This window comes from Salvelinus fontinalis, chromosome 8 (assembly GCF_029448725.1).
Source record: "Salvelinus fontinalis isolate EN_2023a chromosome 8, ASM2944872v1, whole genome shotgun sequence".
Lineage (NCBI taxonomy): Eukaryota > Metazoa > Chordata > Actinopteri > Salmoniformes > Salmonidae > Salvelinus > Salvelinus fontinalis.
Genome location: NC_074672.1, coordinates 41,305,805 through 41,321,339, shown reverse-complemented (window position 1 = coordinate 41,321,339; position 15,535 = coordinate 41,305,805). Strand labels below are relative to the sequence as shown.

At 43.7% G+C, this 15,535-nt stretch overlaps 1 protein-coding gene across 1 annotated transcript; it reads right to left on the bottom strand.

The window, feature by feature from the left end:
- Nucleotides 1-648: 648 nt before the first annotated feature.
- On the bottom strand, nt 649-15,535 carry LOC129861254 (uncharacterized). The gene is made up of 5 exons (XM_055932502.1): nt 15,207-15,535; nt 13,250-13,491; nt 10,232-10,340; nt 4,715-4,783; nt 649-4,548 (listed from the first exon to the last, which is right to left on the bottom strand). Exons 1-5 carry the CDS (start codon nt 15,249-15,251, stop codon nt 3,043-3,045), a joined length of 1,971 nt encoding a protein of 656 aa, XP_055788477.1. The 5' UTR covers nt 15,252-15,535; the 3' UTR covers nt 649-3,042.

Sequence of the window (15,535 nt, the reverse complement as noted above, 5' to 3'; positions counted from 1 at the left end):
GACGACACTGGGCCAATTGTGCGCCGCCCTATGGGACTCCGAATCACAGTCAGTTGTGATACAGCCTGGAATCGAACCAGGGTCTGCAGTGCATCTACAGATGGACTATCCAAATAAAGGTCTAAACACACAATAAAACATATTCAATTCGTGGTGACATTCATTTAACTAAATATTTACTTAGGCTTTGTATGAAAAGGGTGAACTTTGTTTAATAAAAAAAAGAGTTGTCTCTGTCTGCCACCTACTGGTATAAACGTGTGTTGCAGACTGCGCCATGACATCCCTCAATAATGTGAAGGGAAGGTGACTATATGCAGGCTATGTTTGGATAGATGGAGTAGACCATAGTTTCAACTCTCATTCCATAAAATTGACAATGACTTCAGAAATTGACATTGTCACTCTTAACTGAATACAAAAACCACTCTGCAGAGTTTAAATGTGAGTATAAATGTCATTTACCTAAGGGACACATAAATAATTGGGAGTATTAATAGATTATTCTTGTCAACATGTAGCCTCTGAAATCCAGGGCCCTTTTGGCAGTTTATAGTGAGGAGGAAACTGCAATTGTATTGGTGGCAGAGTAACATTTGGATTCAGGAAAAAAGGATGTTGTTTAGAATGAAAACAAAAGTCAGGAAATGTTTTGCATATTTTATTAGAACATTCAAGATATAATATTCATAATAACCACCATGTCCATCACATCCATAGATTTCTCTTCGAGAAGGGCTTATCCGTATATCAGTAGGGCTTATCCACTTATCAGTATCAGTAGGGCTTATCCACTGTGACAAATGGAAACCATCAGGAGATCAAATTCGAGGCTAGTACATGTTTTTGATGCCGTTTGATGATTGTTGTTCACACGATTTGATCGTATTTTGTGTCTGTAAATGAACACTTTTCTGTTGGTTTTATGTGAAAAGAGTGAGACATTTTGTTTCATATTATGCAACACTAAATCAGAGGTTCTCTGACCGCATCATAACGCCAAGGTGTCCTCATCATCAGGAAAAACAAAAGCACAAGTGATGCTTCTCTGAATATTTTGACACGTCTCTTTTTCTGTTTTTAGTTATTCATTTTTTCTTGTAAAGTGTGTTGAGGCGTGTAAAATTCACTGTAAATAAAATGTTATTTGACTTGACACATTACTTAGCGTTCACAAATGTCTGACAAACAGTGGTGTCAGGGTAAAATCAGTCCTGTGACTCCAAGCCCAGTGAAGGAGGTGACATAATTTGTGTCACGTAGGAAATAGTGCTGCCATGTCCAGTTGGCAGATTTATATTGAGGATAATCTACATGCTGGTAATAAAGGTACTCTGTTGTCTTAGTCAAAACGGGCTGTAAAAAATGTGTGAAAATAGAACTGAATGTTTCATGACCAGACATTTACCCCCCCCCCTCCAAAATGCTGAAAATGTCATCACTTATCATGAGGTGAATATCCCATTACACATGATAGTAGATACACTTTAGTGATTATCATGGGCCATGGTCCCAACTTGATGGTCTCTGATAGGCTCTCTAAAATTCTGTTTCCTAAAAGACATTCAACCAAATACACACACCTACTAATACTAGTTTACAAACTCACAGATATATTACGCATCTTGAAAAAGCCAAAAGTTGAAAGTGCATTTCTCATGTGAGCAGGATGGAACTCTTGTCCCTGTGCTGTAGTGAACCAACACATCATCTACTACCTGAGTTTTCATACAAAATCCAAAGTGTCTGTATCACTACAGCTGTGTGGTTTTAAAAAGAGGCCATATTGAGCTACATTCTGTAGCCAAATGTGATGCAATGATGTTTTAATATTTCCAATAAATGACATTACATTGATATGGTGATATCCACTCTTTGGGGGGGAAAAAAGCTTATGAAATTGCATTTAATTGTAAAAAGTGTTTATTGATGAAATGAGTCACTGCACTCTTTGAAAAAAGGGTTCCAAAGGGTTCTTCGGCTGTCCCCATAGGATAACCCTTTTTGGTTCCAGTTAGAACTCTTTTGGGTTCCAGGTAGAACCCTCTGTGGAAAGGGTTCTACAAGGAACTCAAAAGGATTCTAACTCAAACCAAAAGGGTTCTACCTAGAACCAAAATGGTTATTCAAAGGGTTCTCCTATGGGGACAGCCAAAGAACCCTTTTAGGTTCTAGATATCACCTTTTTTTCTAAGAGTGTGCCATCAAAACACAGCTATATCTTTCGTGCCGTTGCTTACCCAAAACCCACTCAGCTAGCTTTAGAGGGACCAGTGAAAACTGCCATTTGGGTTGTTTAATACTGCCATTGGTCCAGACCATCAGACAACTACTACTCTAGGTTGTATCGTACTGCCATTGGTCCAGACCATTAGACAACTACTACTCTAGGTTGTATCGTACTGCCATTGGTCCAGACCATTAGACAACTACTGCTCTAGGTTGTATCGTACTGCCATTGGTCCAGACCATTAGACAACTACTACTCTAGGTTGTATCGTACTGCCATTGGTCCAGACCATTAGACAACTACTACTCTAGGTTGTATCGTACTGCCATTGGTCCAGACCATTAGACAACTACTGCTCTAGGTTGTATCGTACTGCCATTGGTCCAGACCATTAGACAACTACTACTCTAGGTTGTATCGTACTGCCATTGGTCCAGACCATTAGACAACTACTACTCTAGGTTGTATCGTACTGCCATTGGTCCAGACCATTAGACAACTACTACTCTAGGTTGTATCGTACTGCCATTGGTCCAGACCATTAGACAACTACTACTCTAGGTTGTATCGTACTACCATTGGTCCAGACCATTAGACAACTACTACTCTAGGTTGTATCGTACTGCCATTGGTCCAGACCATTAGACAACTACTGCTCTAGGTTGTATCGTACTGCCATTGGTCCAGACCATTAGACAACTACTACTCTAGGTTGTTTCCAGGAACATGTGTGGAGAACAAGATGTAGCCAAACTGGAGTCATATCACTGACCCTATTCAATCACTCATACACACCTTATCTCACTGTGTCATTATACTGTAGTGACCGACAGCAGTGGGCTGTGACAGAGGATGTTGTCCCCCTCCCCCACACGGGTGCCATGTGTCAGCAGCTCCTCCACTGTGGTCCAGTCATCCAGCAGTTTATGGTTCCTCAGACGACTCTGCTTCCTGTGGCTGAGCTCCAGCACTGTGCTGCAGCCTCCTCCAGGGCCCTCTGCACCCCTTTGCCCCCCTGCACCCCCTGTTCCTGCAGCCCCGTCCTCTGCTGCTCCCTCAGGCCCACCACGGCTCAGCCTCCTCTGCCTTTGCTCTCGGGCCAACACCAGGTGGCGCCGGCGCTCAGTCCTACTCCAGTAGCGGCCTGCCCAGACATCCCCGCGGGCCTCCTCGTCCGTGGTGACCTCACTGCGCTCGTCAGCCAGCCGGGAGGCCCTGGCCTTCAGGAGCTGGTTCCTCACTGCCCGGGGGTTCCCAGAGAGACCCTTCCTGGAGCGGGCAGAGAGCCCGTCCAGAGTGCTGTAGAGGGGGCCACAGGGGCCGTCTGCTTGGGGCCAGTCCCCACCAATTTGAGGATGTCCCAGTGTTGCAAACTGACGCCCGTCTGCTAGCTGCTTCCCAGGCCGTTTCCTTGAGGGACTCTTGGAAAGACACGGTTTCTGACTGTTATAGTCCTCACTGGCCATACTGCCTCTGTGGTCCTCCACATATAGTCCTTGCCAGGGGCCTTCCACATGGCTGCTCTGAGGCTTCCTCTTCTCAATGATGTCTGTGTTGAACCCCCTGTTGTATTGTCCTGTGCCAGAGTTCTCAGTGGGCACGGCTAGGTGGTTTGGGTTGCTGGGCAGGTGTCTGTCTACGTGTCTATATATCCCTATGGCATTGTTCCCAGAGGGCAGGCCAGGGTGACTGGCTCGTCTCCTGTCTGATAAGTCATGCACAGTGTGGCTGCGGCTTGGGAGGTCCTCGGAGCAGTGCTGGTTCAGCATCAGCGCTCTCCTCTGGCAGGGTTCAGTACGGCAGCTGGAGGCAGCAGACCTGGTGCCATGCCTGGTCTGCTGGGGGCTAATGGCTTCGCGGACCTGAAAGGAGCTACCACCTATGGTGCACTGGTGGCTCATGAAAGTGTGAGCTCCGTCTGGAGCCCTGCCTGTCTGGGGGTCACAGGTCAGGGTCTCAGGGATGGACTCCAGGTCCCAGCGAGACTTTGATCTCTTCTCCCGCGGGACCACGCGGCTCCGGTAGTTCTGGATCCTCCCGTCTATAATCTTCTGGAAGTGGCGGAACTCCCCTGTGCTGACGCTGTGGAAGCCAGAGTCACTGACCTCTGAGGAGAGGAGGGACTCAGAGGAGGGAGAGCTGCCCCGGCTGGTGTGTCCTGGAGGAGAGGACATAGGGGCCTCTACCCCCTCCTCTGTCTCTGGGTCAGACAGGTCCCCCTGGTGGAGGCTGCCGTCGGTGCAGCCCAGGCCACTGTCAAGCTCGTGCAGTGGCAGGTAGCCCATAGGCCTGTCCAGCCAGTGGCCCTCATACTCACTCTGAAATAGAGAGGATGGAAGACACAATGAATACCATTGGTTGTTGTTGCTGTTCATTTTAGGACGTATGTGTAGATGACTATCATTGTTTTTTATAGTTCGTTGAATGTCTTAGACAAATTACGTATCTTTGAAAACATGGTTTATCTTTTATTTCTTACAGTACCTGGCTCAGGAAGCTGCTAGGCTCATCATTAACAGTATTACAGCAACCAATCAGACAGCGCTCTGGATCCTAAAACAGTATAGGTAGGTGAACATAAGGAGTGGATTAGATAGATATCAGGGGCCACAAGTCTTAGATATCAGGGACCACATGTCTTAGATAGATATCAGGGACCACAAGTCTTAGATAGATATCAGGGACCACAAGTCTTAGATAGATATCAGGGACCACAAGTCTTAGATAGATATCAGGGACCACAAGTCTTAGATAGATATCATGGAACACAAGTCTTAGATAGATATCAGGGACCACAAGTCTTAGATATCAGGGACCACAAGTCTTTGTCAGGGACCACAAGGGACCCTGATATCAGAGACCACAAGTATTAGATAGTTATCAGGGACCACAAGTCTTAGATATCAGGGACCAGAAGTATTACATATCAGGGACCACTTCTTACATATCAGGGACCACAAGTCTTACATATCAGGGACCACTTCTTACATATCAGGGACCACTGGTCATAGATATATATCAGGGACCACAAATCTTATCAGGAACCACAAGTCTTCGATAGATATCAGGGACCACAAGTCTTAAATATCAGTGACCAAAAGTCCTACATATCAGGGACCACAAGTCCTACATATCAGGGACCACAAGTCCTACATATCAGGGACCACAAGTCCTACATATCAGGGACCCGAAGTCTTAGATAGATCTCAGGGACCACAAGTATTAGATAGATATCAGGGACCACAAGTCTTAGATATCAGGGACCACAAGTCTTAGATAGATATCAGGGACCACAAGTCTTAGATAGATATCAGGGACCACAAGTCTTAGATAGATATCAGGGACCACAAGTCTTACATATCAGGGACCACAAGTCTTAGATAGATATCAGGGACCACAAGTCTTACATATTAGGGACCACAAGTCTTAGATAGATATCAGGGACCACAAGTATTAGATATCAGGGACCACAAGTATTAGATATCAGGGACCACAAGTATTAGATATCAGGGACCACAAGTATTAGATAGATATCAGGGACCACAAGTATTAGATAGATATCAGGGACCACAAGTATTAGATAGATATCAGGGACCACAAGTATTAGATATCAGGGACCACAAGTATTAGATAGATATCAGGGACCACAAGTATTAGATAGATATCAGGGACCACAAGTCTTACATATCAGGGACCACAAGTCTTAGATAGATCTCAGGGACCACAAGTATTAGATATCAGGGACCACAAGTATTAGATAGATATCAGGGACCACAAGTATTAGATATCAGGGACCACAAGTATTAGATAGATATCAGGGACCACAAGTCTTACATATCAGGGACCACAAGTCTTAGATAGATATCAGGGACCACAAGTCTTACATATTAGGGACCACAAGTCTTAGATAGATATCAGGGACCACAAGTATTAGATAGATATCAGGGACCACAAGTATTAGATAGATATCAGGGACCACAAGTCTTACATATCAGGGACAACAAGTATTAGATAGATATCAGGGACCACAAGTATTAGATAGATATCAGGGACCACACTTATTAGATAGATATCAGGAACCACAAGTATTAGATAGATATCAGGGACCACAAGTCTTACATATCAGGGACCACAAGTATTAGATAGATATCAGGGACCACAAGTATTAGATATCAGGGACCACAAGTCTTACATATCAGGGACCACAAGTCTTAGAAATCAGGGACCACAAGTATTAGATAGATATCAGGGACCACAAGTATTAGATAGATATCAGGGACCACAAGTCTTACATATCAGGGACCACAAGTGTTAGATAGATATCAGGGACCACAAGTCTTACATATCAGGGACCACAAGTATTAAATAGATATCAGGGACCACAAGTCTTACATATCAGGGACCACAAGTATTAGATAGATATCAGGGACCACAAGTATTAGATAGATATCAGGGACCACAAGTATTAGATAGATATCAGGGACCACAAGTCTTACATATCAGGGACCACAAGTCTTAGATAGATATCAGGGACCACAAGTATTAGATAGATATCAGGGACCACAAGTCTTACATATCAGGGACCACAAGTCTTAGATAGATCTCAGGGACCACAAGTATTAGATAGATATCAGGGACCACAAGTCTTACATATCAGGTACCACAAGTCTTAGATATCAGGGACCACAAGTCTTTGATATCAGGGACCACACTTATTAGATAGATATCAGGGACCACAAGTATTAGATAGATATCAGGGACCACAAGTCTTACATATCAGGGACCACAAGTATTAGATAGATATCAGGGACCACAAGTATTAGATATCAGGGACCACAAGTCTTACATATCAGGGACCACAAGTCTTAGAAATCAGGGACCACAAGTATTAGATAGATATCAGGGACCACAAGTATTAGATAGATATCAGGGACCACAAGTCTTACATATCAGGGACCACAAGTGTTAGATAGATATCAGGGACCACAAGTCTTACATATCAGGGACCACAAGTATTAGATAGATATCAGGGACCACAAGTCTTACATATCATGGACCACAAGTATTAGATAGATATCAGGGACCACAAGTATTAGATAGATATCAGGGACCACAAGTCTTACATATAAGGGACCACAAGTCTTAGATAGATCTCAGGGACCACAAGTATTAGATAGATATCAGGGACCACAAGTCTTACATATCAGGTACCACAAGTCTTAGATATCAGGGACCACAAGTCTTTGATATCAGGGACCACGTCTTAGATAGATATCAGGGACCACAAGTCTTAGATATCAGGGACCACGTCTTAGATAGATATCAGGGACCACAAGTCTTAGATATCAGGGACCACAAGTCTTAGATATCAGGGACCACAAGTCTTTGATATCAGGGACCACGTCTTAGATAGATATCAGGGACCAAAAGTCTTAGATATCAGGGACCACGTCTTAGATAGATATCAGGGACCACAAGTTTTAGATATCAGGGACCACGTCTTAGATAGATATCAGGGACCACAAGTTTTAGATATCAGGGACCACGTCTTAGATAGATATCAGGGACCACGTCTTAGATAGATATCAGGGACCACGTCTTAGATAGATATCAGGGACCACGTCTTAGATAGATATCAGGGACCACAAGTCTTAGATATCAGGGACCACGTCTTAGATAGATATCAGGGACCACGTCTTAGATAGATATCAGGGACCACGTCTTAGATAGATATCAGGGACCACGTCTTAGATAGATATCAGGGACCACGTCTTAGATAGATATCAGGGACCACGTCTTAGATAGATATCAGGGACCACGTCTTAGATAGATATCAGGGACCACGTCTTAGATAGATATCAGGGACCACGTCTTAGATAGATATCAGGGACCACAAGTCTTAGATAGATATCAGGGACCACGTCTTAGATAGATATCAGGGACCACGTCTTAGATAGATATCAGGGACCACAAGTCTTAGATAGATATCAGGGACCACGTCTTAGATAGATATCAGGGACCACAAGTCTTAGATAGATATCAGGGACCACAAGTCTTAGATAGATATCAGGGACCACAAGTCTAAGATAGATATCAGGGACCACGTCTTAGATAGATATCAGGGACCACAAGTCTTAGATAGATATCAGGGACCACGTCTTAGATAGATATCAGGGACCACAAGTCTTAGATAGATATCAGGGACCACAAGTCTTAGATAGATATCAGGGACCACAAGTCTAAGATAGATATCAGGGACCACGTCTTAGATAGATATCAGGGACCACAATTACAATCCTGGTGCCATGTTTAAAAATGTATGTACTGTGTATGTACAGAGCATTCAGAAAGTATTCAGAACCCTTTACCTTTTCCACATTATGTTACGTTACAGACTTTTAACAACAAAATCTCATCAATCTACACATAATACCCCATAATGACAAAGCAAAAACAAGTTTTAGATTTTTTTTGCAAAAGTATAAAAAAATAAGAAACTGAAATAACACATTTATGTAAGTATTCAGACCCTTTACTCTGTACTTTGTTGAAGCACCTTTGGCAGAGATTACAGCCTCAAGTCTTCTTCGGCATGACGCTACAAGCTATACCTGTATTTGGGGAGTTTCTCATATTCTTCTCTGCAGATCCTCTCAAGCTCTGTTAGGTTGGATGGGGAGAGTCGATTCACAGCTATTTTCAGGTCTCTCCAGAGATGTTCGATCAGGTTCAAGTCCGGGCTCTGGCTGGGCCAGTCAAGGACATTCAGAGACTTCATTCAGAGACACTCCTGTGTTGTCTTGGTTGTGTGCTTAGGGTCGTTGTCCTGTTGGAAGGTGAACTTTCACCCCAATCTGAAGTCTTGAACGCTCTGTGGCAGGTTTTCAACAAGAATCTCTCTGTACTTTGCTCGTTCATCTTTCCCTCGATCTTGACTAGTCTCCCATTCCCTGCCACTAAAAAACATCCCCACAGAATGATGCTGCCACTACCATGCTTCCCCGTAGGGATGGTGCCAGGTTTCCTCCAGAAGTGTTGCTTGGTATTCAGGCCAAAGAGTTTAATCTTGGTTTCGTCAGATCAGAGAATTTTGTTTCTCATGGTCCGAGTCTTTAGGTGCCTTTTGGCAAACTCCAAGCAGTGGAGCCTTTTATGTGCCTTTTACTGAGGATTGGCTTCCGTCTGGCCACTACCATAAAGGCCTGATTGGTGGTGTGCTGCAGAGATGGTTGTCCTTCTGGAAGGTTCTCCCATCTCCACAGAGGATCTCTGGAGCTCTGTCAGAGTGACCATCGGGTTCTTGGTGACCTCCCTGACCAAGGCTCTTCTCCCCCGATTGCTCAGTTTAGCCAGGCGGACAGCTCTAGGAAGTGTCTTGGTGGTTCCAAACTTCTTCCATTTAAGAATGATGGAGGCCACTGTGTTCTGGGGCGCTTCAGTGCTGCATACATTTTTTGGTACCCTTCCCCAGATCTGTACCTCGACACAATCCTGTCTCGGAGCTCTACGGACAATTCCTTCGACCTCAAGGCTTGGTTGTTGCTCTGACACGCACTGTCAACTGTGGGACCTTATATAGACAGGTGTGTGCCTTGCAAAACCATGTCCAATCAATTGAATTTACCACAGGTGGACTCCAATCAAGTTGTAGAAACATCTATAGGATGATCAATGGAAACAGGATGCACCTGAGCTCAATTTCGAGTCTCATAGCAAAGGGTCTGAATTCTTATGTAAATAAGGTATTTCTGTATTGCAAACACTTCGGAAAATGTGTTTTAGCTTTGTTGTTATGGGGTACTGTATGTACATTGATGCAGATTTTTTTTGCAATTAATTCATTTTAGAATAAGGCTGTAACGCAACAAAATGTGGAAAAAGTCAATGGGTCTGAATACTTTCCGAAAGCACTGTATGTCTTTTTTTTACTGACAAATAAAATCAATCAATCATGTACAAAAGCTAGGCTATACTAATATGAAAGCGTATAGAATTACTCACGTCAACATACTCTATCCTGTTAAGGTCCTCCAGATTGTAGGCAACACTGGAGAGGTATCCATTGGCTACGTACATTTCTGGTGGGAGGGGCATGTCATCGTAGTAAGGTCTGGGGAGAATGAGGTCATCACATATGACAACATAGCTTTCACACCATAGGCATTTCAAGCTGTAATTACTATGTTTTACACATTACATCAGTTCCAGCCAGTGGTTCCATTCAATTCTAATACCACTTCTGTATGATACATCTCACGGCTATACTCTAAATCAGCTATTCTCAACTGGTGTGTAATGACCCAAAGTTTGATCACAGGAGGTTTGAATGGGTCACTGGTCACTGGTGCATATACAGTATCGGTCAAAAGTTTGGATACACCTACTCATTCAAGGGTTTTTCTTTATGTTTACAATTTGTTTTACATTGTAGAATAATAGTGAAGACATCAAAACATGAACCCACACTTTCAATTGATCCATTTTAGGTAATAAGCTTCTAGTGCTAACGTGCAGAAAACCCAGGCTTTTACGAGAGAAGATATCAGAGCAGATATCAGAGCACAAATCAGAATTGGGTCTAGCAACAGTAGAAATGCACATTTCCAGATATAATCAACATTAACATAACATCTGCAGTGTTGATTTATAACATTTGAATGTGCATCAGATGGCAACAAGATCATATTGGACAGCGGAGGACAGCGGACAGCGGAGTCAATCACCACCTTCCGGAGACACCTGAAACCCCACCTCTTCAAGGAATAGGATAAAGCAATCCTTCTGCCCCCCCCCCCCCCCTTAAAAGATTTAGATGCACTATTGTAAAGTGGCTGTTCCACTGGATGTCATTAGGTGAATGCACCAATTTGTAAGTCGCTCTGGATAAGAGCGTCTGCTAAATGACTTAAATGTAAATGTAAATATTGTACAGCAATTTCATCAGGTAACATGAATACAAAGCTGGCGAGAGGTGGTTAGAATAGGATGGGAGGCCAAGAGTCTGTGTAGCCAATAGAGAGTCAGAGTACCAAGTGTGGGAACAAACATAGTCTGTCCCACGGTTGGGTTAACAAGCATGTTCATAGTCAACAAAGCACGCAGGAGTCATGAGGCAAATAGCATAAAGCACCAGAGAGAAATATAACGACTTGGTTCTAGCCATTGTTCAGAGTCAATCGCCCCAACCGTGTGTGTATGCTGGAGGCGAGCGAAAGCTCAGGAGAGAGGGTGGAGTGTGGCGGGGGTACCTGTACCAGACAGGCCAGGGCAGAACAGATCGCCAGGTGGAATCCAAGCAGCAGTGAAGCAGGCAATGGGAGTAGGTGTCACCCACTTGGGAGATACTTTTTCAGGAGGCAGATTCCTTGTAGAAAATCCCAGCTAGCTAGCTAACATGGCTAGCAAGTCTCTGTCCACCATCTTTTCCACGTGGAAAAGGAGGTTGTTAGCTAGCTATATTGTTTACATTTTGGCGAATGGTCCTTTATGACGTCCAAACAAAGTTGTCCTGTGGCTGTTGTATTTTAGAGATTCTGAGGAGGATATCTTCTGATGTGATCAAAGCAACAATATTGTTTCTTATTGAGGTAATTTTCAACTGAAGTGTCCTTGCTGCATATCAGTTAAAAATAGATATGAATCCAAAGGGTACTTTATTTGAATTACCTCTGCACTGATGGAGGGGGCTTCAAAGGCCTTTGCATTTGGGTGGGCCGGGGGGGGCTCTCTTGCCAGTCAGTTTCTTTCCTAGCATCTTGGTAGCTCAGTAGCCTTATTTATTAAGCTTTATATAACAGAATTACCTAGAGATTGCCTTTTAATTTTTGCCTTCAGAAGTAACTTCATACTGAACATTACTCACACAGTGTTGTGTTGGATGGTATTTCCATGTTCAGCTGTGTTCCTTCTGCAGGTTTTTTTTTTTTTTTTTTCTTGATAATCCTTGGTAGAAATAGTCCATTCAGGTAATTTTGTCCAAAATCAGGGTTTTAGGTATAGAATTGTGATGTGAAATGAAGGTTTTGATATTGAGGTTAGTATCCTATATAAGTCCATGCAAAAACAAATAAAAGTTGATCTATTTATCCAACTGTAAATTCTATCTTTTTGCAGAAGAACTCAGGAGCCCATGCTCTCTGTGTCTGTTCGCTCTCTCTCTTCCAGTCATGAAGATTAGGGCCTAATGAATTCATTTCAATTAACTGATTTCCTTATATGAACTGTAACTCAGCAAAATCTTTGAAATTGTTGCATGTTGTGTTTATATATTTTATCAGTATATATATTATATGTAAAAAATTAAAATAAAAAGTGGTAAAAAAACAGGTAGAAAGTGTATAGAAATGACATTGTCTTACATCGTTTTCACTTTTCTTTCTGGAATTACAGTATTTTCAATATAGAGCTTTTAGCAGCTCTATTTTTGGTTGATTTTGTGTTCTCAAACCAATGAGTTTATTAACATTCGTCATCAAGGATTTGGGCAACATTTTATTATTGACAATGAAAGAGGTGGGAATGTCGTTCCCTTGTCATATAACTGCATGTACTATCAATTTAGCATTAAAAATAGTTTTCCAGATTGTATTTGACAATTATTTTTGGCTAGCTATGTGAATATTGGGTTTAGCTATGTAAATATTGGGTCCAGGAGCAGACTGGCCATCTGGCATATTTGGCAAATGCCAGATTGACTGGTCTATTTTTAGCCTGTCGGGCCTGTCTAACTTGTATTTTTTTCCAGCAAAACGATCATTATCTGGCTAATAATGGGGAGAAAAATTGTCCGGTGTGTGGTCCCAGTCCGCCCCTGATTGGGTCGCGACTGAGACAACCTGGTTCAATTTAGAACCAGTTGAGATCCACTGCTCTAAATGGCAAAACCCAGAGCCTCATTCGCTGTACTTCACTGATTCAATATAACTGGGTTACTATTAATCTCCCCTTCGTTACACATGCATACACAAGCAGATAAAGAGACAGAGAACCGCTACAGAGGCCCAACCGAGCAGCACGTACCCAGGAGCGTAGGCACCAAGGCTGGGTCCAGCCCCCTCCACCACCCCTAGGGCCCTCAGAGCCTCCCAGGATGGCCTCTCCATCTGGATACTGCAGTCTGACATTGGGTACTGGGAGTGATGAGCTCTTCTCCCTCTCCCGTGTCGTCCCTCAATCTGCATCGTGATTGGCTGCTCATAGCCGCCCCCCATGAAATGCAACGCCTCTCGGCGGCTGAGCTGGGACAGATCATGCCCTTTGACCTGGGAGACAGATGAACATACAGGGTCAGATAAAAAGGAATTGAAGTGTTTAAGTTCTGCTTATTAATTTCCATGCTTTGTTTCTGTTTCATGCAGATATATCTTCTCTTATGTCTGTTTAATCTTTTATTAGATGGTTGATGCAATGTACTGTATATGTGTGGCCCAAGTGCAATCCAACAAAATCAGTAGGCTTTGTTGTGGAAAAGATAGTAAAGTATCAACACTTTCAGGTTTGGAAGCAGTAGACGTAACTGTCAGAAGATATTAGTTTATTGTTATGTGAGAAGTCTCATGGCTCCAGAAATGTATGCCAGCTGAGCTCAACACCCCAATGTGACCCTCTAGCCATACATTCTGGCTAGTCTGAAAAGCTTTGTGCTCAACAAAACCCTAGAGATCCAAGTCAGGAAGAGCTTTTTCACCCCACTGCACTCTGATAGTAATGCAAGCAGAGAACCTTGCAGTTACAATTTTTTATAACTAATGCGTCACAACACAAGTCAGACAATCTGATAAATGATGTCTCATAACCTAAACACATCTGAGAGTCTGTCTGTCTGTCTGTCTGTCTGACTGTCTGTCTGTCTGTGTGTCTGTGTGTATTGTGTGTAGATTCAGGTCATGATGTCTCTCTGAATCTGTCCTCAGACACAGATTTCCACCCTCACCCCCCAGGTTAAGCAGCCATTACTTACTCAGGTTATATTGCAGGCGTACACTCCACATGAACATCCTATTCTGTCAGGCCACCAATGAACACATTCACCCTCTGGTCATGAATGAGAAACCTTCTCTTTATGCACAATATACAATTATTTTGCTGCATTACAATGCACATTATCTGGACCATGGCTGACTGACCAGAGCTTACTGGAGACAGAGAGAGAGAGAGAGAGAGAGAGTGAGAAAAAGAGAGAGAGAAAGAGAGAGAGTGAGAAAAGAGAGAGAGAGAGAGAGAGAGAGAGAGAGAGAGAGAGAGAGAGAGAGAGAGAGAGAGAGACAGACAGAGAGAGAGAGAGTGAGAAAAAGAGAGAGAGACAGAGAGAGAGAGAGAGTGAGAAAAAGAGAGAGAGAGAGACAGAGAGAGAGAAAGAGAGAGAGAGACAGACAGAGAGAGAGAGAGAGTGAGAAAAAGAGAGAGAGAGAGAGAGAGAGACCGAGAGAGAGAGAGAGAGAGTGAGAAAAAGAGAGAGAGAGAGAGACAGAGACAGAGAGACAGAGGGTGAGGGCGAGAGAGAGAGGGGAAGAGAGACAGAGAGACAGAGAGAGAGAGGGCGAGAGAGAGAGAGAGAGAGAGAGAGAGAGAGAGAGAGAGAGAGAGAGAGAGAGAGAGCGTGTTGGTGACTAGTCGACCTGTCTAGAGGCATCGTCTACGTGGCTTCCTCTGAGACCAGAGCAGGTCACCATGACCACCATCACTCTCTTCATAGACATGCTAAAGACCCTCAGTCATGCAAACATACACTCAAATGAACACACATGACACCATAATATAAATCCACACATACACACACTGTCTGCCCCGAGTCTTCAGTGGTGATTATGTAGCCTGCGTATGCTGACTTTGTCAAGGCATGCATGGCAGACAAGATGGTAACAGTACAGGCTGCTTTGTCAATAAGCACACAAATCCCAAAACAAAGGCACAGGTTGCGCACGCACGCACAAACGCACACTCACACACACACACAGAAAATGTCCACTGTACTCACCCCATTGTCAGCCCACTTGCCCTGTCCAGAGTGTTTACAGCCCATGTCTATGTCACCCTCACGGAGGTCTGGCCGATCCACTTACAGCAGCGGAGGGGGAGAGAAGAGGTGGGAAGTCCAGCTTGAAGGTAAGACGGAGGTAGACAGCCAGCCCAGAGGTTTTGAAGGATGAAGCCAAGGTAGCCAATGCAATCTGTGCCAGAGGGAAGGCAGGCAAAACATGCCCCCCCTCTAAAATGAGGGAGAATGTGATCCTTGTCAGTGCGTGGATGCTGCAGTGCTTGAAAACAGAATGCTGCTGTTACTCGCTTCACTTCTCAGTCAGCCTC

Coding starts and splice junctions, on each gene's coding strand:
- LOC129861254 (XM_055932502.1), bottom strand. CDS start 15,251: ATGGGCTGTAAACACTCTGGACAGGGCAAGTGGGCTGACAATGGG. Junction 10,341..13,249: donor CTTGGTGCCTACGCTCCTGG/GTACGTGCTGCT, acceptor CATTCTCCCCAG/ACCTTACTACGATGACATGC. Junction 4,549..4,714: donor CTAGCAGCTTCCTGAGCCAG/GTACTGTAAGAA, acceptor TCTCTATTTCAG/AGTGAGTATGAGGGCCACTG.